The 24,258-nt window shown below is 40.5% G+C and overlaps 1 protein-coding gene across 4 annotated transcripts in view; it reads right to left on the reverse strand.

Moving 5' to 3' along the window:
- CNTNAP5 (contactin associated protein family member 5) overlaps positions 1–24,258 on the reverse strand; it is a 769,018-nt gene that overhangs the window by 78,160 nt on the left and 666,600 nt on the right. For all 4 annotated transcript variants that reach the window (XM_033111359.1, XM_033111357.1, XM_033111358.1 and 1 more), the window contains exon 19: positions 22,098–22,322. In XM_033111359.1, coding sequence (XP_032967250.1) covers positions 22,098–22,322 — 225 coding nt within the window. The remainder of the gene's footprint in view (positions 1–22,097; positions 22,323–24,258) is intronic.

Genomic DNA, 24,258 nt, shown 5'->3' on the forward strand with positions numbered 1-24,258 from the left:
GATACAAACACACAAACAAGTATATTTGTTGCAAGAAAAACTAAAACAAAAACGATAGTAAATAGCTCATATTGTAGGCAACTAAATTAGTTTTCCAATTATTTTAAAGATATAAATGTGTTCTCCTGACTATGATTAAGGAGAAGAGATCATATATACCCTATGCTCTGTGTAGGATAAAATAGATGATAGGTAGACCTTAGTAGAACATGGTATTTTTACAAGAACTCTAAATATACACTGCTTAAATAATTATTATCTTCATTTGTCCAATAATTTTCAACTTCTGCCATTGTCTTCTTTACTGGCCATTCTCCCATTTTTACAATGGTTAAGATTATATGAGTAGCTGTAATATTTGCCAAATTAGAAGTTTATTGTTTTCAAGAAAAAAAAGGGGGGGGTTGGGGAAAAACAACATTAATTTAAATAATTCTTGTGTCATCTGTCAGATCCAGGAACACAAGAACTATTGGAAATTGGATAAATTAATAAAGAAAGTATAAGATCTTTTGCTTGCATGATAGTTCCTTGGGCTGGCAATTAATTCAGGGATTAGGACCAGTACACCCATAAATGAGCCTATGTGCTCTTTACCCTTCCGTCCATGGCAGGCACCACTAATCAGTCATGTCCTCCTTTGAACCAGGGCCAAGTAGCTTCCCAACTGTTCCCAGAGCAGCAATTACTAACCAGTGGGCGTTGCCATGAGAGTTTCCATCTCTGGACAAGATTGTATTTTAAATAATTGAAATGACACAGGTTTTCTCTTGCCATCATTCACCAGGTGCCAATACTGAGTAATGTCTCTCCTTACTGTTTTGCCTTGGGCACCCTGCAGAAGGAGCTGGTAACTAATAACACCCCCTCACTGAACACAATGGATAAACCATTCCAGCAAACTGTGTCATCACAGCTTTTTGTTTATTCCTTCAGTCAAACAGCCAACACCTGCCAGCCAAGCATACTGCTTCCTGTTTGGGAATGCAGCAGGGGAATGAGCAGCAAACTGTTTCTGGTATTTGAGCAAGAAAATTGAAAATAACACGCAAAGATGCAAAAAAGGAATGACGACTCCCAGATGGTTCCAGGAAAGGGCATCACCCCTTGTCTAACAGAACATCAGAGCTGCTGCTCACGGCCAGCCCCATGGTGCAGTCGGAAACCACACCAGTAATTATAACGACAGCAGCTCCTCACCATGTTACTGATACATACTTTGTGGTAGACACTCTGCCAGGCACTTCACATACTGTACTTATTATCACTGTTGGTTCTGTCAGTAGTTATTACAAATGGAGAACTTATGGTTCAGACAAGTGCCAGGACTTATCCAAGATCACCCAGCTTGTAAACGTCAGAGCTGGAGTTTATCCCTAAGTCTGCCTGTTTCTATTATCTATGCCACACTTTAGTCTGATGGGGGCACCAAAGAACAATGTGAGCAGGGACACATGTTTTCCTTCTTGAGGTTGGAGAATTTCACTGATTTGCATGCAAAAAGTTGCATGGCTAGTTTGCAGTAAAGTCAGAGTTTAACCCCAGATGCTTGTAGTAACCTTATTCTGTTTAACTGTTTCTGCATTGAATCTGTAGGGCATGGGGTACTGTGGTGAGAGTCTTTGCTAAGGTAGAATGTGTGAAGGGGGTGAGGGGAGTTTCAGGGACAGGGGCTGCTGGCAGCATATGATAATGGGTCAGTTTTAGAAGGTGAGCCCGGCATTCAACACAGCAGCTCCGAAATATATCAGGATTGCCCTCTAAAGATCAATATGGCAACGAGCACCTGATCTGCTGTCTCAGGTCGCTTTCCCAGAATCATTCCCCATACCCGTGCTTGTCAGCTGCAGCCAAAGTGACCATGTAAAAAGTGTGCCAGAAACAGTGCCAAATGACACCAGTTATGAGGGTGAAATTATACTTAGAACTCCCTTTTACTGCTTGAAGTTTCCCTGCATGAGTGATAAATTATCGGTTGCACTAATCGTAGCATTTATGACAAAATATGGAATTTCCTTGTTTTGCGTTATTTTTACTTTGTAAGACCATGAGCTCCTTGAGAACAAGCAGAGTGCTCTATGCACGTCTCTATCCCCACATTTCTGCACGATGCTGGGCACACATCCATGCAGTCGGGACTCAGTAACTATCAAAGTATCGTCCTGAAGTTTTCAACTAAGATGCATCTACCTCAATTTATGCCAGATTTAGTGTTTTGGTTTAAAATTTTTCTCAGTAGGCAAAACATGCCTAGTCTAACAAAATATCCCACAAAAGTTTTCCATATAAGCTAAGCCTTTTAGCAAGTGCTCTAGAAGTGAATAAGCATAACATCTGCATTTGCTGTATAAATATCACAGATTTGGACTGAAATGACTCAGCGTGCCTAGAAATCATTTGAGATGTTGATCTGTTTCTCTGATTTCATTGTCTGCAGCCTTGGTTTTCGTTTTCTTTTCTTTTTCTTGTATTTTAAAAAAAATACTAAACTTCTGGACACAGACACACTTTTTCAAAAACGGCTATAATACACTCCGTTGGAAAGGGCCTGCTAATTGCATAATGTTTTGCCATGAAAAATGCATCCAAAGACATTCATGCTGGTTCTTTAGATGATTTACGTTCCATAAATACACAATGGTATGACTATAATTATTTGTTTAATCGATTCCTTAAAATTGTCTATAATGCTGGTCTCAAAGGATGAGAAAAAGTTAAATAGGATAATGTTGTAATGAAGGAAACAAAGGCTTTTAATTGGAAAAAGTACAAATCAGGAGAATCCGAGGCCCAGAACACCCCTATCTAAACCATCCCCACCAACCCAGCAGAGAAGAAGGTTAGGAAACTGGAACTGAGCTAAGGTTCTGAACCCAGATGAGGCAGCAAGATGGGAAGTGATGAACCTGAGGCTGCAGAGTACAGAACCAAGGGTCATCTCGGGGGAAAATCATAATGGCAAGTCAAGCAGATAGTGTACAAATCACACAGCTGTGTTGCTGTAAGGCTTCAAGGTGGTATGCAATTGCATGACCAGGCTAAAATCCAGCGACAGGAAGGCCTGACACGTAAGGCAGAGTTTATATGGGCAAAGCAAATTATGGGAACCAGGAAAATAATTTCCAGTCAAGGACACTTGGTAAGTGAGCAGCCGTAAGGGGTGAGATAGTATTGACAGGAAGTCCGGGAACAGGTATCATGGTGGCTTGGATGTCCACCTGCTTTGCTTTTTTCTCCCTATCTCTGCTTCTCAGTTGCTTATTTTTTTTCTTTTTCTTTCCTTTTTTTTTTTTTTTTTTTTTTTTTTTTTACAGCGTTGCTATTCTAGCTTTCTTTTACTTCTGTTCTCATTTCTTTCTTTTAATTCTGTATTTTCTAATCAGGTTCTCAAATTTAGCCCTGAAGGTCGAGGAATAACTTATTCAAACAAATCTCTGTTCAGCAGGTCCACTGGCCAACTCTTACTGTAAGGATAATTTTAATTCTACACGGGGGTGAATGCTGATTTCATGGAGGGTCTCCACTAACAGCATCACCGATTGTCTACTGATTTTTTAAAAATAAAATTATGATGAAACACTGGTGTGATTGGTGATTAAAAGTTCTTAACAGGTCATGGAGTTTAACAGACCCATATTGACATTTGATTCGTTAGAAACAAATGTACCAGTAGGAAACAGGAACCCTGGTGGTGATGCTGGGGATCTAACATGACTAATGTAAAAGCGAAACTTAACTTTGGGTTATTCATTCAACTAATAATTTAGTGAATGATTACAATGTGTTGAGCTCCATTCTAGCTCCTGGAGATACAAAATACAAAGTGTGTGCCACCCAGAGCTTATATTCTAATTTTGCTGGCAGGCAACAAATAAGTAAATGTAGAACATAGTGCCAGGTGATAAGCTGATGAAGAAACATCAAGCAGAGTAGAAGGCAGAGAGAGAAGTGTAGGACCCGACTCAGAGATGTAGTGATCTCTATAAACCCCACTCCGTGGGGACCTCATACTATAGTCAGTGCTCAGGAGAGGAGTCTCAGATAGGGGCCTAAATGACACTGAGCCATGTGGCATCTGTTGAAAGAGGGCTGCCGGCAGATAGAAACTTAGTACAAAGCCCAAGGCATCAGCCTGCTGGCACATTATAGGAATGGCAAGGAGATGGGTGAGCCAGGCCCAGGAGAGGAGGTGGGAAAGGTTGAGGATGACAACAGGGGCCAGGAAGAAACCTGGATTTCCTTCTGAGTGACAAGAAAAATCATCACACAGTTTTATACTGAGGAGAGATGTAAGGGTCCCCATGCTGTGAAGGGACACCTGTGGATGCTTTGCAGAGAGAGGCTGGCTACAGGGCAAGGGCACAGAGAGGGAGACCTATCAGGTGGTCACAGCTGCTGAGTGAGCGCGCTGAGCCTGGAGCAATGCAGGCGGTCAGCAGTGCTTGGATGCAAATGTTCTTCTGAAGTTTTAGGTGCGAGGATTAGAAGAGGATTTTTAAATTGAAGATTTATTTCATGAGTTCACTTCCAATTTTACTTTAGGCAAGCATCACTAGGAGCCACTTACCTAATAGTTCCAGAGGTCACAATAAATCAGTGGGTTTGGAGAAGGAATCTGAGACACCAATGAGGCTATAACACATTAAGTGTCCTGCCTTGTTTGAAAATCCAGACCCTATAGTGACGGGGTCTTGGAATAGACATTAGTTAGCTGATACACATCCATCGTCTCAACTTCTTTGTTACATTTCCCAATGTAGAGACTCATATCTTTGCTGGTTATGCAGCCTAGTGCTTAACCATTCCTTGCAGTGACACACCAAGTTAGGAGCAGGGATGGAGTTGCAAAGTGGGCAAGAGTTAGATCAGTGGCATCACTTAGAGTGGCAGGTGCGTGGTGATAACAAAAGAAGACCAATTTGTTTTTCCACTTTGATTATCACTTTAAATTCTCCACAATGCACCTCCTTTTTGCCTGCCCCCAGATCAGACCCCTCCCATTGCTTGCCCCCACCCTTGCTATGCCACTTGTGCTGGGTCTGAAGAAATTGTCAAATCAATGGGTCATAGACATTTTCTGAAGTGGAAGAGACTTTAAGAAAACATACATTCGTTGAGATTAATTTGATTTCCCAAGGCCAGTCCTTTGTGAGTGGAAACACGTGTTGACTGCACAGTGTTCTCCTTCAGTAAGAATGGCGTTGAAGATGTTATGAATTCTGGGCACTTTACAGTCATCCAATAAGCGTTACAGCCCCCTTACTATTTCATACGACTCTATATTGTGTTGACCATCATCAAGGTCAACCTCAAGCTAAGGATTAGAAAACGAGGGCCCACAGAAATTATGTGACTAGTCCAAGGTTACCAGGGATTTTTCTTTAGTTTCGTTTTAATTTTTATTGAAGTGTAATGTATGATCACACTTATGTTTAGAAAAGTGCACATGTTGCAAGCATGATGCCGCCCACATTTTCATAGACGGAATGCATGTAGCCCCGGAGACAACATTCCAGTACCCCTGGGCCCCCTCTCATCCTCTTATTGTCACTTGCAGATATAAGTCATTATCATTACAACAGAGGCACTTATGATATCTAGCAGCATAAATTAAGTTCGCATGTTTTTGAAATTTATAACAAATTAGAATTATAGAGAATATACATTTTTATATCTGGTTTCTTTCAACATTAAGTTTGTGAGATATATCAATTTTGTTTTATGCTTATATAAATCATCCATTCTTATTGCTTTGAGTGAATATAAAAGTATCACATTTTTAATGACCAAGAAACCCTGGAAATGTGGTAGGAAGACTCTAAGGTGAGTCCTGGGTTCACACCCTATATATAAACCTGAACTTTGTATGTAGGTGAGACCTGTGGCTTGCTTCTAACAAACAGAATCGAGCAGTGATAATGGGATGGACTTGTGATTACATTTCAAGATTAATCTATTTATATAGATGCCGGTGCCCCCTTGCTGGCTTGAGCTGTGAGGGCCCCTGGAGAGTACCATGTGGCCGGGAACTATGGGCCACCTTTAGGAGCTTAGAGCAAGTTGTGGTCAACAGCCAGCAAGAAACCAGGACCTCAACTCTAAAACCCCAAGGAATTGACTTTTGCTAACAACCCAAGGAAGCTTAGCCACAGATTGTTCCCTAGTGGAAACTCTGATGAGACCACGGCCCACCTGACACCTGACTGCAGTCCATGATACCCTGAGCAGAAGACCAGATAAACTGTCCTTGGACCTGATGCAACAGACCTGTGAGATGAGAAATGTGGGCTCTTTCAAGCCAATGAGTTTGTGTAAAGGTGCTACTCAGCAGTGGGAAACTAATTCACAAACGCAGCTCTCTGGCTTTCTCCACAGTGATTGTTATTCCTTTTTGTTGCTAAAGGTAAAACAAATCCCTATGAACATCTCATCAATCTTTCTGTGTAATCCATTTTCAGCAGGTACCAACTTGGCACATGTAAATCATGTAGTATACTCATCCTGGTTTAATAATTTTAAATTTATAGTGGTCCTGTAGCTTAAAAAGTCACTCATTAATTGGACAGACACAAATGAAGAGACAAGTAGAAGAAGCTAAGATTGGACATCTCAGGGCAATTTCCTGGGAAGAATAATCTTAGAGGAGGAAACGAAAAAAAGGAAAGCAAACTGGGGTTGTATATTTTCATGATGCTATTTTCAGCATGTATTTCCCAGAGATGCATCTTAAGCACTTTGGAGCTGTGCCAACCAGGGTGCAATGTAGATATAAGTCAATATCATTACAACAGAGGCACTTAGCAGGAAGACATGACTGATGCCATACACCTGCTTACAGGAGAAGAAAGCCCGCTCTCCAGCTCTGGGGAAATACTTTTCCGATCGCCCATTTCTATTCCTTTTCACTTTATCCTTGATTTATTGCCTTTGCCTAGCTTCCGCATGACAAAGTCTTCAGCTTTCAGCACAAAGTGATATTCCAGACGCCACTAAATATGTTTGTAAGACAAGGGCAGCCAACAAAATTAAACTGCCGGCACAAAGACCGGCTGTTATTTAAAGCTGGAGAGAGATTACAAGGGATTATTACTTTATCAAAAAATATTTCAGCTCCGAAACTGGTGCTTATTTCTCCAGGACTTTTGGCTGTGTACTAATTTATCTCCCACCTTGCATGGATTTAGTCTTTCATTGCCATTTTATTGAAAAGTCTGACAAATGTCAGTGGCCTAAGTTACAGGACACCTACGCTTACTCAGTTATTGCTACAGAAAGCTTGAAATCAGGACCTTCAAAGGAGATTTATGTGTGCTGTTTCTTTGATTTTTATTGTTGTGCTTTCATTTGAAACATCAGGCATTTCATCTTTAATCTCGTTTATCTTTTTGAAGATCCTACCTAAGGATGGCAACACAAACAACTAAAACCCAGCAGTATTTCCATTATGGAGCTGATGACTTGGTCACATTTTTTTCCTCTGTCTTTTTTGAAAGCAATATTTTATCTGATTTAAATTGCATCTCTTTTAAGGTATTTTTCCTCAGAGTCTTAACATACTTTGAGAGGAAATATACCTATCAATATTAGAAATGAGAGGATAAGAATAATCCATTTTTAGTGAATAGATTATTCCTAATGGAAAATCTTAAAGTTTTCCTCTCATTTTAGCTTCATGCTTTTAAGGAAACTTGCTATTCAATTTAATTTATTCTCTTTGATTCTTAGCTGTGCCTTAGTGCACCATAAAGATATGACAGTGAACTTTAAAGATGAATCCTATGAATATGCTTTTTAAAAGGCTCTTTTGCTTGAAAAAAAAAGTGCCCAGTTGTCATTAAATGTTGTCTAAAGGGCAACGTATTTATCGTGAGTAGATGCTGGGCCCCTGAATGGTGCTGGACAAGTGCTGGTTCCTTTAATCAGTGTTATAGTGGTGGATCAAACAAGTTAACAGAGACTGCGACTATTTCTATCATAGGCCGTTGCAGAAGCCATAGGAAGGACTTAACACCGTCTTTGGGGGGCAACCAGGAATGCTTCCCAGAAGTGACACTGAACTTAGACTGGAAAAAACAAGAGTTTTCCAGCAAAGAAGGACAGAAGGTGGGGAAGGAAAGAGCATTTCAAGCAAAGGTAACAAAATGTGCAATTACCCAGAGGCGAAATCAGACATGATGTGTCAGTGAGCTGAGCATAATTCAATATGGGAAGAGGGTACAGTGGGGTTTGAAAATGATTAGAATTGAAGTTTCATAGGAAAGCAAAACCTAAGATTGAGGTGAGTTTGGAAATTAGCCCAAGGGCAATGGAGAACTATTGGAAAATGAGTGACATGAATATATTTGAATTTTAAAAAATCAACCTGGTCGGAAGAGAGAATTAAAAAGGTACAGGTCATACGTTTGGAGCAGTATTTGGGCACCATTGCAATAACTTGATTCAGAATGAAGATAACTACAGTAGGAACATTAAAAAAAAACACAAAGAAACAAAAAAAAAAACAACCAAAAACTGGACAAATATCAAAAAGACTGAGGAAGTAAATACAATGTAACACAAAAACATTGAATAAAACTTCGTGATTGAGGGATTCTGGAGGGGTGAGAAAGAGAAAGATGTGGGTGAGGCATGTGTTTGTCTTGGGCATTTGAGTGAATGAGGAGCATTTATCTGAGAAAGGGAAAACTCAGGCAAGAGAAGAACTAGCAGTATATGTGTGTATGTGCGTGTGTGCGTCTGTGTGCATGTGTGTGTGTGCGTGAGTGCATTTGTTTTGGGAGGTGGGGTTAAGCGTAGGGTCAATTTACGACACACCGAGTCTGAAGGGTCTGTGGGACCACAGAGTGAAGTTGGCCGTCAATGCTTTCACAGACACAAAGATCTACATAATCACAAATTTAAGTCATGGGAATGGATGATACCTCTCGGTGAGGGTGTATCTTTCTTTCAAAAAAGCCTGAACTACCACAATAAAACCAACGTTTGAAAGGCAGCCAACATTTAAAGGGCCTCTGTATGGAGGAGGTATGGATACATGCAGAGGCTGAGAAGTAGTCATGCTCTATCTAGCAAGCTCATGGAGTATAAGGCCTGCAATACATCTGGCAGTGAGGCAGTAGTCTTGACATGGGCTCTTTAAATGGGAAGAGGAATCATTTGTTATGTTGAATGTTTCCAATGAAATTATTTTATTCATTTCTTCTTTCATTCATTCCTGGAAGGATTGAATTCACTAACTGAAAACAGGAAACGAGGGGGAGTGCAACTGTGCAGATAATCATGAAATGTGCTTCCAGCCAATATCCTTTACATATTTACATGTACTTATTGGTAGGGCCCAGGACTACTTTTCTATGAACCAAACTGTATAACTCTTTCTTGACATTCAAACAATGGATTTATTTTATGCATTTAAATACTATTTATGAAAATAATGCATTTTACAAGCCAAATAGTATACAAAGATTTAACATGAAGAAGCAACCCCTGTTCCACATCTTCCTACTCCCAGGCCCTTCTCCTCACATGCAATTCCTTTTAGTTCTGTTATTTTTTTGTCATTTTCCTTCAACATCGCTTTATTAAATATATTGCTATTTTTTTTTTTTTTGATTTATCAATGTTGCGTACTATATTTTGCCTTCCCATCATTAGATGAGGAATTACCTTTCTTGGACCCAGTTACGTATGAGCCCATCCTTCCAGGTCCACAATACAGGTATGCCACAGGATGGTTTACAAAGTCAACACCGTGTTTCTGGTGCAAAAATCACCACCTGCTGGTATCTATGACTTGCATATGTCCTTTAAGAGCCTCCTCAAAAAGCCCTTTGTCATATGCCTCATTCTAGATCAGGTTTTCTCGATCTCCCAGCTATTGACATTCTGGACCAGATAATTCTGTGTGTGTGTGTGTGTGTGTGTGTTTGGGGATGGCTGTCCTGGGTCTTTAAGAAGTTTAGCAGTATCCCTAGCTTCTATTAGCCTACGTATCAGTATCACTTTTCATCTTGATAACTAAAAGTATCCTCAGATCTTACCGAATGTCCCCTGGGGGACAAAACCGTGCCCCGTTAAGAACCACTGGCTTATACTGGCAGCTCACTAGGACTCCTGCAAGGCAGTTATCCTGAAATCATCTCGCCTGTTCTGCGGTTGGTGACCTGTTTCCTGGAGCCCATACCTTTCTTTTTATACCCTTCTTTGCCTAAGTCCGTTGTGGTGGGCAGCCTCTAAGAGGCCCCCCGTGACCCCCACTTCCTAGTATTCACACCTTTCTATAACCTCCCCCCACGTCACATCATACCAGGTGTCACTGCTGAGTGTATGTTCTAAAAGATTTCAATTCTGTCTTACGTAATATGTTCTTTCCGTCTATCTCTCTGTCTCTCTCTGTCTCTCTCTGTCTCTGTCTCTCTCCGTCTCTCTCTCTCTCTCTCTCTCTCTCTCTCTCTCTCTCTCTCTCCCCTTCTTTCCTTGTCTCTCCCCTCCTTCACCAGTTTCTCTGAGGAAGGCCAACTGACATGTTGTCTGTTCAGCCCTCTGACAAGTCAAAGAACAAATAACTGAAAGCTCCAGTCAACAGCTATGGGATGCAGCTTGGAAGCGGACCGCCCAGTCCCTTCAGATCACTGCGGCCCAGCCAGGAGCGTGACCTCACGAGACACCATGAGCCAGAAGCATCCAGCTAAACCAGTCGCATATTCCTGACCTCTCGTAGAACTGTGTAAGGTGGTGAGTGTTTGCTGTTTCAAGATGCTACGTTTTGGATAATATTTTTACTCAGCATTAGATAACTAGTATGTCTATCAAGTAGCATCTTAGTAAAGGTGTTTCGGAAGTCTTAGCAATGACATGAGGTACCTCTGCCGGTTTATGTATAAAATGGTCTTTCTTCCTCCATCACACATGATGATAACTGGACTAAGCACAGCATTCTAGTTTGTGCAACTTTCCCCCTAAGAATTGTAAAGATGGCCTTCCATTGGCTTCACACTGCCAGTGTTTCTGTGACATTCCCTGCTCGTCTCAGTCCTGGTCCTATCTTTATTTAGCACAGTTAGCTTTGCCTGTGCCTTGGTCTGTGCCTTCTTCTGTCCTCTCTGTTGGGGAAGGAAGCACACTTTTATATCGGATTTATTTTATGCTATGAAGTATTTTATATTGTATCTTTGCTAATGGCCTCTTCCCATCGAGTCTTCCTTTCTGTAAATCTTATTAGATACTGAACACCATGTTTTGATCCTCTGATTTTGTATTCTATCCTCATTGTACCCTTTTTTTTTTTTTGAATTTTTGTTCAACTTTTACGGAGAATTCTCAAATTTTATCTTCTACTTCTTCTAGATTTTTAATAATTTCCTTTACTGCATTTCCAACAGTTCTTTCTTGTTTGCCAGTTTTATTTTAAAGTACCATGTTTATGTTTCATGGAATTATATATTCTTTCACCTCTCTGAAGATACGTTTTTAATGTTTCTTTGCCTCCTGCATTATCCCTGTTTTCTCCAATTATCTTTGTTTGTTTATCACTTTAGTCTTTATCTTTCATTTTGGAGGTGTTATAGAAATGTCCGATGGCTCTAGTTATCTGTGTCTGAGACATCACACATTGGATTAAGGAGTCCATGTACAGGGGCTGAGTTTGTCAACAGGTGGGATTCACTGTCAGGTGACATATGGGTAAACTACTCTTTTCAATGGGCCATCTCTGAAATTCTAGCTATCACACATAGTTTTCATGGGACTGTTCAGTTCTATGGAAAAGCTATCTCATCTACTGCATGGAAAGAAAAGGCTAACTGTAAGAGCTCTTGGAAGAAGGAAAAAAATAAGGCCAAGGGCCCCATAGCCCTGTGTACAGATGCCACTTTATGTTTGTCTAATGCCCCATATCTCAACCATTCCCTCAGCTTTGAAAACTCTGGTCCAATTTCTATGTGTGACAGAGTATGTCTCCGGACTTCTGGGATGGATGTGGAAAGGAGGCACTTACTTATCTTCCTGGACAGGGAAAAGTGTGCCTAGAACTGCACCCTGTAAAACTTTCCCCCTGACTCCTGCCTCGTCCCAGCCGCTGTGGTGTACAGAACATGCAGGGCTGAGTCTCCCCCAAGATGTGCCCCCCTCCACATGCCTTCACAGAGACTTGAGCTGAGCCAGCCTTCTTCCTCCGTCTGTTGTCTGATTTCCAAAATGTGTTGGTATTGCTCACCCATCCTAAGCTCCGCTGTCTTTTGTTTTCTATTTTGACTTCCTACCTTTTTAAATACATTTGAGTTTCTTTATGCCATTGTGGAGGAGTTTAAGAAGGAAGGGTCAGTAAGTGTGTGCATTCATTTCTCATGTGTAAATCGCAGGCATATAGAGCATGTGATTTTTCTGAAAAAAATCTGCCTAGTCTTATTAATAATATTAAAACCAATTATTGCAAGTAAGTAGCACGCCCCCATTTCACTTCAAAATATCAATTGACAGTGACCATCATATTTAGCTGGCCAGTCTCAGAGCTGGGGTTTCTAGCTATACCCTGCCACTTGCATCACAGAAATGGGCATCAATAAGACAGTAATTATTTTTTCACTTGATAGTCCTGTGTGCTTCTGTGTGCACCAAAGTACAATTTACCAAATATAAGGAGATGTCTGGCACCCTCTTTTATTGGCTGCCTAAGTTTCCTCATCTGTAAAATGGGGGAATGTTGTAGTAAGTACATAGCCAGCCCTAAGTGAGAACGAAATGAATGAATATATACAAAGTAGCAAAACTGCACCTTGGCACACATTAGACACTCTATAACTATCAGCTTCTATTGACTGTTTTCTAGCTGGGAGGCCAAGGAAGGTCTCCTGTGGGTGGGTGCTAGGAATTGGGAAGTTTGAAAACTACCCTATATCTCCACGACAGCTTTAGGAGAGGGAGGGATTCCATGTCCACAGGCCTCATTTCTAAACACTGAAAGGTCAAGGTACTTATTAAAGTGGAAACACATCCTCTATGACTTTGAATTAAGAGAAATCATGATAATTCAAGGCCCACTTTCTGCACAAAAGGTAATTAACTACAAAGAGAACTGGATAAGCCCTGAGCTTGGACTTTCTGCTGAATTCGTTTCACATCTCAAGATGTCAGTGTTACAGGTCAAGTGGTCTAAGAAGAATAAAAATATGTCTTTTCTCTGAGAAAAGCTTTTTTCACACAGACTTTAACTACTTTCTTAATCCTTAAGCCTCTAATTAGAGTTCTAGTCCAAAAGCTAAACATTCAGTCCCTGGCTTAAAAAAAAAAAAAAGAATGTGGCTCGGTAGCCAGCAAGCTCTTTGGTCTGTTTTGTAATAACCAGTCTTTGTGTTTTCTCATCTTTTATCTGAGTTCCTTTAAATCCTTTACAAACCAAATATCGTTAATCCCCAGTGACTCTGCTGTGAGACCCTTGACCACTGCAATTATCCCAAATTTACAGATAAAGAAACCAAGACACCTAGTGCATGCCTTTTCTCTTTTTACAGTGAAGCATTAGAATAGATAATAATTCTCATGATTCTCACTGTACAGTTGTAAGTAAGCAGTCCTGTTGAAAAAACGAACAGTTGCTCAATTCTTGGAAAATTGCTGAAGAGTTGTTTAAACTGGGAAAGTATAAAGTGAGAAGACCCCGAAGGCCCTCAGAAAATAAAATCAAACAACGCAGGCTCCACAGAGCCCAGCTGCCCAAACAACCTGCCTCACGTGTATATTATAGATGACAGAATGGAATCTCAGGAAGGACAGTATTAGGAGCATTAATGCTCCATTAATATAATTTATATGCCTGCCCATCTGCACCAGGAAGCCTTTAGTGACGCACTGAGAGAAGCTGCCCTCTATTCCAACATGGCCCCGCTGTAATCTGAGAACGCCTTCTCCTGAACTCTGTGGGGCATTCTCACACTTAATAGACATATACATTCTTCACCTATTAGATTCAAAATACATAACTGCATCCAAGAACACCAAGGCCAACTACACGCTAGGTACTCAGCTAGATTCTGACATTACAAAGGTGAATTACACATGGAATCCAAGCCCATGAATCTCCCTGAATCCTAGTACACCACATACCACTTTCCTTTTTCTATTGTGAGCACATAAGACAGCATATAGCACATGGTAGGTGTTGTTACAGACTATGAATTTGTGTCCCCTTGAAATTCATATGACGAAGCTTAACACCTAGTATGACTGTATTCGGATGTAGGTCCTCTAAAGAAGTAATTACGGTTAAATGAGGTTATAAGGGTAGAGCTCTGATACAATATGGTAAGTGTCTTTTCAGAAGAGCCACCAGAGAGTATGGTCGGTTTCTGGCTCTCTCTCTCTCTCTCTCTCTCTCTCTCTCTCTCTCTCTCCATACACGTACTGAGGAATGGCCATGTAAGCATACAGAGAGAAAGCAGCCACCTGCAATCCAAGGAAAGAGCTCTCACAAGACACCCACCCTGCTGGTTCATTGATCTCAGACTTGCAGTCTCCAAAACTGTGAGAAGATATGTTCTGTGGATTAAGACGCCAGTGTGTGGTATTTGGATATGACGATCCTAGCAGATGCACATAGTACGTATTAATAGATGTGTGTAACTTTAATTGCTATTTTGCTGTTCTTTTAGCCTTATTTCCATACTAGTATTTAATTGCTGCTCTTCACCCAGGCTCTTCCAGCACTGACTCAGGAGCTATCATTGCCCCTGTTTTGGTTGCCTTGATGCTGCATATACTGCTCAGCCAGTTGCACAGTCAGGGAGGTAGGGTTGAGGTGGGGGGTTCCCAAGTGTGTGACTATGTCTCCCAAGCTGTATCTTGTTGGATCTGGTCTTGCAGTGAGCAAAGGTCTTCATTAGTTCTGCACATATACCCTGGTCTTCAGTTTTATTTTTTTAAATGTATATACAGAGGGTGCCAAAAAAATGTATACACCTTTTAAGAAAGAAAAACATTATTAAAATTGTAATACTCAAAATATACTGTTAACAAAAGATGAATACAAGTCACCTTTGACTTCTGCAATTACAAGAGGTGCTCAAAGTGGTTACCATCAGCGTCCAGACACTTCTGATTATGGCGAACTACTGCTTGAGTGACGTTGACCAAAGAGTCCACTCGTATACAGTTTTTTGGCACCCCCGGTATTTCTCTCCATCTCTCTTTCTTGCAGACACATCAGACAGGTTCCCCAAAGTTCTGTTATTTGTTTGGGAAAGCCGTTATTAGGGTTTTCGTCTTCATGCTTTTATATCAAAAGCTGCTGCCTGTGCCTAGTGACAGCAGCTACTGTGCAGGGTGGGCACCCTGTGCTTGAGATTTCTACTTCCTCAGGGTAATGTTTCACCTATTAGTGCTCTGTTTCTAGATAATGGGCAATTTTCATGTCCTCGTTGTATTAAAATTTAATCCCAATTATCCTGAATCCCGGCCTTCACAAACACGCTCTGATAACACAGGCATGCATTTTCTCTTTTTGCAATTCAGGTCCATCTGAGAATGGACCCACTAACAGGACCTAGTATCTCCATAGTATTATTATTAATTATTCTCAATAAGAAAAGACAATGTGCTTTGTACTTTACAGTCTATAAAGCACATCTACTTCCATTGCCTCAGTTGATCTTTGTCTTAGCTTGATTGAGCTGCTATAACAAAATACTATAGATTGGGTGGCCCAAATATCAGAAAATTATTTTCTCACAATTCTGGCGGCCAGCAAGTTCAAGGCACCAGCCAATTCAGTCTCTGGGGAGGATTCCCCTCCTGGCTTGCAAGTGGGTACCCTCTCATTGTGTCCTCATATGGCAGGGAGAGAGAGAGAGAGAGAGAGAGAGAGAGAGAGAGAGAGAGAGAGAGAGAGAGAGAGAGAGAGAGAGAGAGACTCTGTTGTCTTCTCCTATAAGGACATTAACCCTGTCAGAATAGGGCTCTTCTCTTATGACCTCAGTTAACTTTAATTGTCCTCTTACTCTAAATACAGCCACAGGAGGAGTCAGGGCTTCAACATATGGATTTGGGAGGGAGCACCATTCAGTCTATAGCCATCTTCAAGGACCTTTGAACACATAAAAACTCCACTACAACAAGGAGAAGAGAAGCAAGAAAAATTACCCAGGTGCAGTTTCATTCCTCGTGCCCCTACTTCTCCACTCCGGCCCACGCTTTGGCACAGTGGGCTAACTGTACGATACTGGAGATGCCATTTATCCCTGCCCATGTCATGTCCTTCCTCTAGGAAGGAGAAGTGAGGACACTTGTTTGCTCTCTCAAAATGTGTCATAACCACATTACTGTGAAATGGAGAATGGACCTGACAGTAGGACCTTGTATCTCCCGGCAAAAAAAGATTGTCAGGAAGCCCAGAATTGTAGGAAATAAATCAACTTAAACAGAGTGTGGGAGCTATCAGAAGAGTTTGGAGAATTTTAACTTCAAAAGCAGTGAAGTGTTGCTCGACACAAGCCAAGAGACTGAAGTGGTCAGAGTAAGGCCAAGGAAACAAGCCAGCCGAGGCACGCTTTTTCCAGGCTGTTTATCAGGATTCCTGCTGCTCTGGGGAAGTGAAGCATACGCCCATATGTTGGTGTCAGAGAGGGGCTGGCAGGAGGCAGCATTAAATTCTGAAGGCCTTCCCTGAGAAAGTAGCCATGGCAGGGAGTGTCCTAAGGGTCAGCTCAGCCCTGGCCAGCAGCTGTTGAGGTTTGTTGAAGATGCCCCTTCTCTGGATTCCTTTTTATCTTGTCTCCCTGCAGTCAGTCTGTTGGAAATGTAAAGTATCTGGGTTCATTATTATTCCCTCTAAGGTGTGTGCAATCACAAATGCAGTCAGTACATCTTATGAATATATATGTTAAAAAAAAGATTGATAAAAAGGAAATGCTGAAGCAAAGTCAGAGGAACCATTTGGTGCTGCAGGGCAGGTGGGCAGCCATCATGGGGAAGGAGACCAGCAGCCCTGTTTAGATTTAGATTTTGTACTCAAATGATCTCACCACAGATTGATGGCCTTAGGAATAGCACATATTCTATATTTGATTTTTTTTTAAATTTCTACCATCAAGGAGCCAAGAAGGACAGGTGATGAAAAAATAGCACAAGGAATTGATTGGAGAAATATATATATATACATATACACATATACATGTGTGTATGTGTGTGCAATGGAAATAAAATATAAAATAGGGAACAAAGAAACATCTTATTTAATTTCAAAAAATGTTGTATGCTTAGAGAACGCTTACTTATCTTCCATGGCCAACACAAGGGTCCCTATCTCTATAAAGCCTTTTCTGACCCTCCCTCTTAGAAAGAATCAGTCACTCTTTCCTTCCTTGTCTTATTCTAACAGACTATCCTAGCATCTACATCATATTGCCATCCTTAATATATGTTATGTCTTCATCCCCAGGATGGATCCTTAAAGTCAGGACAGGATCCTATCTTTCTCAGTCTCTCTGGTTCAGGAAAGAGTGCCTGCCATAGGGCAGACATTCTTCGAGTATTTGTGAAGCATAAAGCTTGAAGGAGAGCTCCATGTTACCATGGAGAAGGCAGAGCCATCACTCAATAAAATGCTGTGAATGTTAAGTGTATCTTCAGAACACTCGCGTCTCCTTCTGGAGACCCCTTTCCTCCTTCAAATACCCCATCTCCTACAAATGCCACGTCTCTGAGAAGTTACCTATGGCCCAAAGCCCCAGGCCATGGAGCCACAATTACCTTTCCTAAGGACACCCTGACCCAGAAATGCCTCCTCTTCTGCCTCTATTCTTCCTTCCCAGGAATTAAAAACCTTTTCTTCCTTTAGGAAGAAGAAGCTGTTTTCCTTTGAAAAGAGAGAAGCAGTTTAACCTGAATAAGTCTCTATTTGGAGAAATTTCAAGAAACATGATAAAGGGCAAGGAACAATTCCAAAGCTGCCAAATCCAACCCCTGCCAGAAAGAGACTGGCAAGCATGACTTTGAATCACATTGCTCTTCTTTTCTCTGGCCTGGACACTCTTATTAAATACATTTGCAAGCCAGGAATTTCATGCAGTATTTACACAGTTCATATAACTGTCTTGCCCTCTGACTTTTTAATCCAGAGTGCTGCAACCGGAAAGGTTTTGTATGACATGGCTGTGGGCATTTTCTTCCTCCGGAAGAGAACAAAAGGAACTCCTTTTAAGAGTGACCCTCTCATCATAATTTCTACCAGATTCCCAAAGGTATCTTAAATCAAAGAAAGGGTAGAAACCTGTACTAACAGAAGACTCTTAACTCCATCTCAGAGAAATATGAATCAATCTAATATAATACCTTGCAGAGTAAGGCTTTTCCCAGTTAACCTTTTACCCTCTTTGTTCTCCTAATCTCTTTCTCTCTTTCTTTCTCTCTCTCTCTCTCTCTCTCTCTCTCTCTCTCCCTTCCTTCCCTCCCTCCCTCCCTCCCTCCCTCCCTCCCTCCTTCCTTCCTTCCTTCCTTCCTTCCTTCCTTTCTTTCTTTTGTCTGTAAATATTCTTAACTTCCATTAGTATTTTCAGAGGTATATTTTTCATCAAAGTGTATCCAAGTCACATTTAAAATATTCCTCCCTCTTAATAATACAGTGTCACCAATATTATTCACTGGCAATTATGTCAGTGGCCAGATACTATTCATATACTGGGAACAGGCTGTAAGGATACCAGTTCTTAATTCCTCATAGAAGCATTTCAAAATCTGCAAATGAAACCCTAGCAGGAAGAAATAAATAATAAATATAAGACTACACAGGAAAGGAATAAAGAATCACAAAATCTAAGACTTGGAAAGGCACTCAGAGGTTATTTTTGTGTGTCATCCCCTGCTGGAATTCTTATTATTAGGCTTTTCACAGTAAATTGTCATTTAGTTATTATTTTATAACCTCCAATGACAAGAAATTCACTCCCACTCAAGTATTTTACTCTACTATTATAATACCTGAATTCCAAGGAGATTTATCCTTAAAGTTAGGCCAAATCTAACTTCTGCTTAGATTGCTTAAGAAAACTGGGCAACTTGACTTCCTTATGTAGGTAGCTAAGACTGTCTTTCAGAAAGTTTGAAGCAGTTTTGGAGTCTCTTTTCCTTCATCATGTTTATACAGAACCCTATCCTGCTTATCTTTGTTGGTCTCCATAGCCCCTGATACTATGCAGTGGGGTTAGTAAGGACCCAGAAATTCAAAGAATAAATGAATGAGCACATATTTTAGTCGTGCCTCTGTAGTAAAGAGAGACGGCAGGAAATGCCGTCAATCCTAAATCACTGAGTATTTACCACTGCCTACTGCAGTAAGAGTTCCCTAGAGAAATGATGGGGGAGCAGGGAATGGAAAGTCGGGGGGTTGATTCCCTGAAGGTAAATGAGGAGAGGAGTTCTCTATATTACTAACCATGGCTTGGACATGCACTTCCCTTGAGTTAGAATGAGTTGAAAGGCCTGTACTTTTACACAGGCCCCGAGATCTAAGTTGAAAACAAAAACAAACAAACAAACAAACAAACAAAGGGCACCAGTATCTCCTTGCAAATACCTTTGAGGTCAAGTACAACTTTGAATGAAGTGAGGCATTAGAGCAGGGATGTCCAAACTGCGGCCCACGGGACAACTGCGGCCCGCAATCCATTGTTAATTGGCCCGCAGCAAATCCCAAAAATAGATTTAGTTTACTTAAATAAACCAGGTGAGGCAATACGTACTTCACCTCGAGTGAGTGGCCCGGCTGTGTGTGTATTTTACCGCATATGGCCCTTGGTGAAAACCGTTGAAAAAAGTTTGGACACCCTGTATTAGAGTATACAAAAATGGGATAAGGCAGAATTCAAACATTCCTTCCAATTAAATAAATTCAAGTTATTTAAAACATGATGTTTGAAATATAAATAACACTCTTAGTTTAGCTCTTGTGGTTAAGAATACAGGATACTCGTATGCTACCAGACGCAGGAGAGAGGATTTAATCTCAGCTCTTCTTACTCTCTGTGAGATCTTCATCAAGATATTTAACATCTATATGTCTTAGTTCCTACAAATTGGGTATATTGGGTATATTATTACCACCAATCACACAGGATTGTTGTGAGGATTAAGTACTGTGTGCATTAATTAGAAGAGTGTCCAGCACAGAGTAATATATATATAATATATTTTCTAGTATATATGTAGTCTGATATAGTGATTCCTGTGATGCATTGTCTATATCCATAAGCACAAACTGACAAACACAAATGTGCCTGCAGGACCATCTCCAAAAGATGCTTTAGGGAAAATCTGGCTTCTACTCCCACCTGTGTCATGAATTAGCTGCTGGCCTTCATTAATCAGTTAATCCCGGCCGCCGTGTCCTCAGCAAGCCTCATCAACCTCACAGACACATTACGGGCGCAAAGTTTAAGAACTGGTATGTTGATATAATGGTTGTAATCATGCAAAGTTCTGCTGGTAAATAAGAGGTCTGATAACCCGTAACGTTTCCTTTCTCTCTTGTAGGCTCTTCAAGACCAAATAGTCTTAGCATGACCAGTTATCATACCGTGTTTCCCCGAAAATAAGACCTAGCCGGACAATCAGTTCTAATGTGTCTTTTGGTGCAAAAATTAATATAAGACCGGATCTTATTTTACTATAATACAAGACCTGGTCTTGATTAGAATAGAATAGAATAGAATAGAATAGAACATATCATAAGATAACATAACATAACGCTATATAATGTCATATAATATATATCATAACATATCATAACATTATAATATAATATAAATATAATATAATATAATAATATAATACCATGTCTTACATTAATTTTTGCTCCAAAAGACGCACTAGAGCTGACTGTCTGGCGAGGTGTTATTTTCGGGGAAACACGTAGTAGTCTCTCTCTCTCTCTGTCTGTCTTTTTTTTTTCCTTCCAACTTGTTGTTCTTTGAATGAATGCGTCCTGTAGCTTCTAGTTGGATATTATTATGATTGTACTTCAGCCCTGATTCAACTCACTGGCCCACCAGTTTTGATCCTTCCTTTCGGCCCACACATCATTCTTTATTTTCAGTGTTGTAAATAGTTAAAGCTATACGAAGCAGAAAAGAATAAACCCACAGACTCGTAGAATAAGCGACATCGCGAGAGCCTCTGTCTAAGCCTGCAGAGGGCACAGTGCGTGCTCCCTGTCTCAGGCCTCCTTGCTTCCATGCCTGTGGTGATGGTTCTAAAGCCCAGACTCATCCCATTATAGCAGCAAATGACACGAAGAGGAAAGAGTACATTCTTGAGTGCAGGGATGTGTGCTTTGAGACCAGACCAGGGGCTTCCACATCTTTGCCCTGTTCGTCTATTCTATTGTAATTGTTTCATCCCTTAGGATGTTGATTTCACACAGTCTGTGGCCATAACTATATCAATCGTCTTCATTATTGCAGGGTAGAATGAAGTAGCGAGGGAAGAAAACCTGACTTTTCCCAACAGCTGTCAAAACTGGTGCCCTTCAGCATTACTCACATATAGTGACTTCTAGCCTCTTTAGCCCTCCAATCTGTGCATAGTTCATTTTGTCCACATTCTTTTCAAAGTCTGATTCTCAGCACTGAGACCCATATTCCCCAAGGTTATGACTCACGTATACTACTTCTCTCCAAGACCTAGGCAATCACCTCTGTTAATACAGCCGGCATTTATGCTAGTTGTTTTAACAGCCCTCAGTAACGGAGACTGCAGTAAATATGACAGGATATATGTGACGAGTGTCCTTCTGAAATTCAGATATGCTTACGATCTTCTCCTTTACACTTAATGGATTCCAGCACAGAATAAATACTAAAGAATTACGGCTGCACTGTTGAGGCAAATTAAAGTCAATGCATTTGAGACTTCAGCAATGAATTGACACTGGCCTGGAATACCAATAGCAACTCATAAAGGTAAAGTTTAATCAAGGGTTTGGCTGGAGGTCTGGAAATAAGCTGTCCAGGTGGAACCAAACGTAGTTGAAATTGTGCAGAGTTCTGGATATCAGGCCCTGTCCCTCTGGCCCAGTGAGATACCCTCTAGGCCTTCATGCCATCATTACTCACCATTCTTGCAGAGCAGGACAGCCAGGAAATCCTGAGAGGAAGAATTGATATAGAGCAAGAGGCTGGGTGTCTGGGCGGTCACAAAACTAAATGCAATGTTTTCTTTAGATGGAGCCGACTCCGCGTAGATTGCTGAGGATGAAAGGCTTATATTCTTGGTAACTGGGTAGGGTTCTTGAAACATGTAAGTAACTGAGGTGTCAGCCTCAAAAACAGCAGAAACCTCTGCAAAATATAAGAGGGGAAGGCACACGTGAACATATTTAATTGACTATTCAGGATACAATAATAGCTTGTTTATTGTTTCCTATGCATCAAGCACTGTGTGAAGGTTTGGGCATTAATTATATAACATGCTTCCCACAATAATTTTGAAGTGATAGGTGTCATTCTCATTTACAAATGAGAAACATGAGGCGTGCAGAGGTTAAGAACCTCAAACAAGTTTGCATAGCTAGAAGAGAGCTAGGATTTGCACTGTGAAATTTAGGTCCAGTTTAACACGTATTTGCAGAATAACATATATTTGCAAATAACATATATTTGCAGAATCATGTGTCAGGCTCATTTTTCTAGAAGCAAAGGTAAAATGTCCCTGCCTCCAGCACAGTATAGAGAAATTTCACTGGGACCATCTTACTTTCAAAACTGAAATACTAACAGCTTTGGTGTATGTTTTCTTCGTGTATCAGGAAGATTTTAAATGGACTCCAAATTACTGACAGTAGGATATTGGAAGAGGCAGCAGGAATTCTCTGTGGTGTTGGGTGAAGTGTGGGGATCCATGAAACCATAAAAAAGGCATAAATATCCAATTTGCAGACCCAACATTCCAGATGTCTCGGAATTGGTATCCAATCCCCAAATTCCCAAATCGAGCAGACTTGGGTAAAGAGACCTTTCTATGGGAACCAATTCCTACCGCACAACACATTGGTTAGAGTTCTGCCACCACCAATAAGGAAAGGAGGCATCTACAAAGTGCTGACATTCAATTAGCAGGCACATGAAAATCCCCCAATCCTTTCTGTATAATGTCCTTCCTCCAACTGTTACCTTAATAGAATTAGCACAGGATTTGGCTTCAGTACTGGAGCTGAAACCCCACTGGATTTCATACTAGCTGTGTGGTCCCAGGCGAGTTAGTGAACTTTGTGAAGTCTGTTTTCTCATTTGGGGTTGGGAAGCATAAAACCTACCTCAACAGTATTTCTGCGTGGATAAATGAGATGATGTGTGTATGTATAGCACTTAAAAGTAAGCCACCACAGTTTGAACTCATAGACAATCATATCAGAAGATAATTTAACCTGAACCCATCCCGATTTTCTTCACTAAACAAAAATCTATTTATTGACTGCACATCCATCCAAATGCTGAAATATCCTCTTCTTTTAATCAAGGTTACTCTTAAGTTCACTTTCAATTTGATCTCTATTCAATATCAGTGTATGGAGTAATGGTTCCTTTTTAGAACACAGCTTAGATCTGGTAGCAAAACTCTGTCATAAAAATAGCACAGTAAACACGATCCTATATCAGCACAATTAATTTATCTTTCTTCCAAATGATATATGGAATGTTCCTAATTCCCTATGGAATGCTCTGATTGAATTGGTGGCACCTAGAACATAATTAAACCTGGCTTTTGCTTTCTAATTCTATTGCAAATTCGTTCTACTCTTGTGAAAATTCTATAACAGTGCCAAAAAATTAAAATTGCATATTTATGCATATTGGAAATACCAGTTCACTTTTACTAAAGTTTCAAATTAAGAGTTTTGCATTTATCATGCAGGTCATAACATTAATACTCCTGAATTTAAAGCTGTGAAGCAGAGATTTGTGACAGTGAGGATTCAGGTTAATCATCAGCTTGATTCAAGGACTTTCCTTAGTAAACTTCCTTGGGGACATTCAGCCTGCATTTTGAGCTACTATCGCCTAGTTAACACAAAAATGATTTTTATTTGATGTTTGTGTGTGCGTTCAACATGTAAATATAATTCAGAGCATTCTGTTAGGTAGCATATTAAATATGGATATAACTATGACATTTTTTTCCTTTATATTTAACACAGGAAATTAAAATGGAAAGTATTTCTTAACTAGAAATATCCTACCAAATCTCTCTCCTCCCTTTTTCCCTATCCCCAGTATT

The sequence above is a fragment of the Rhinolophus ferrumequinum genome, chromosome 8 (genome assembly GCF_004115265.2).
Source record: "Rhinolophus ferrumequinum isolate MPI-CBG mRhiFer1 chromosome 8, mRhiFer1_v1.p, whole genome shotgun sequence".
Classification (NCBI taxonomy): Eukaryota; Metazoa; Chordata; class Mammalia; order Chiroptera; family Rhinolophidae; genus Rhinolophus; species Rhinolophus ferrumequinum.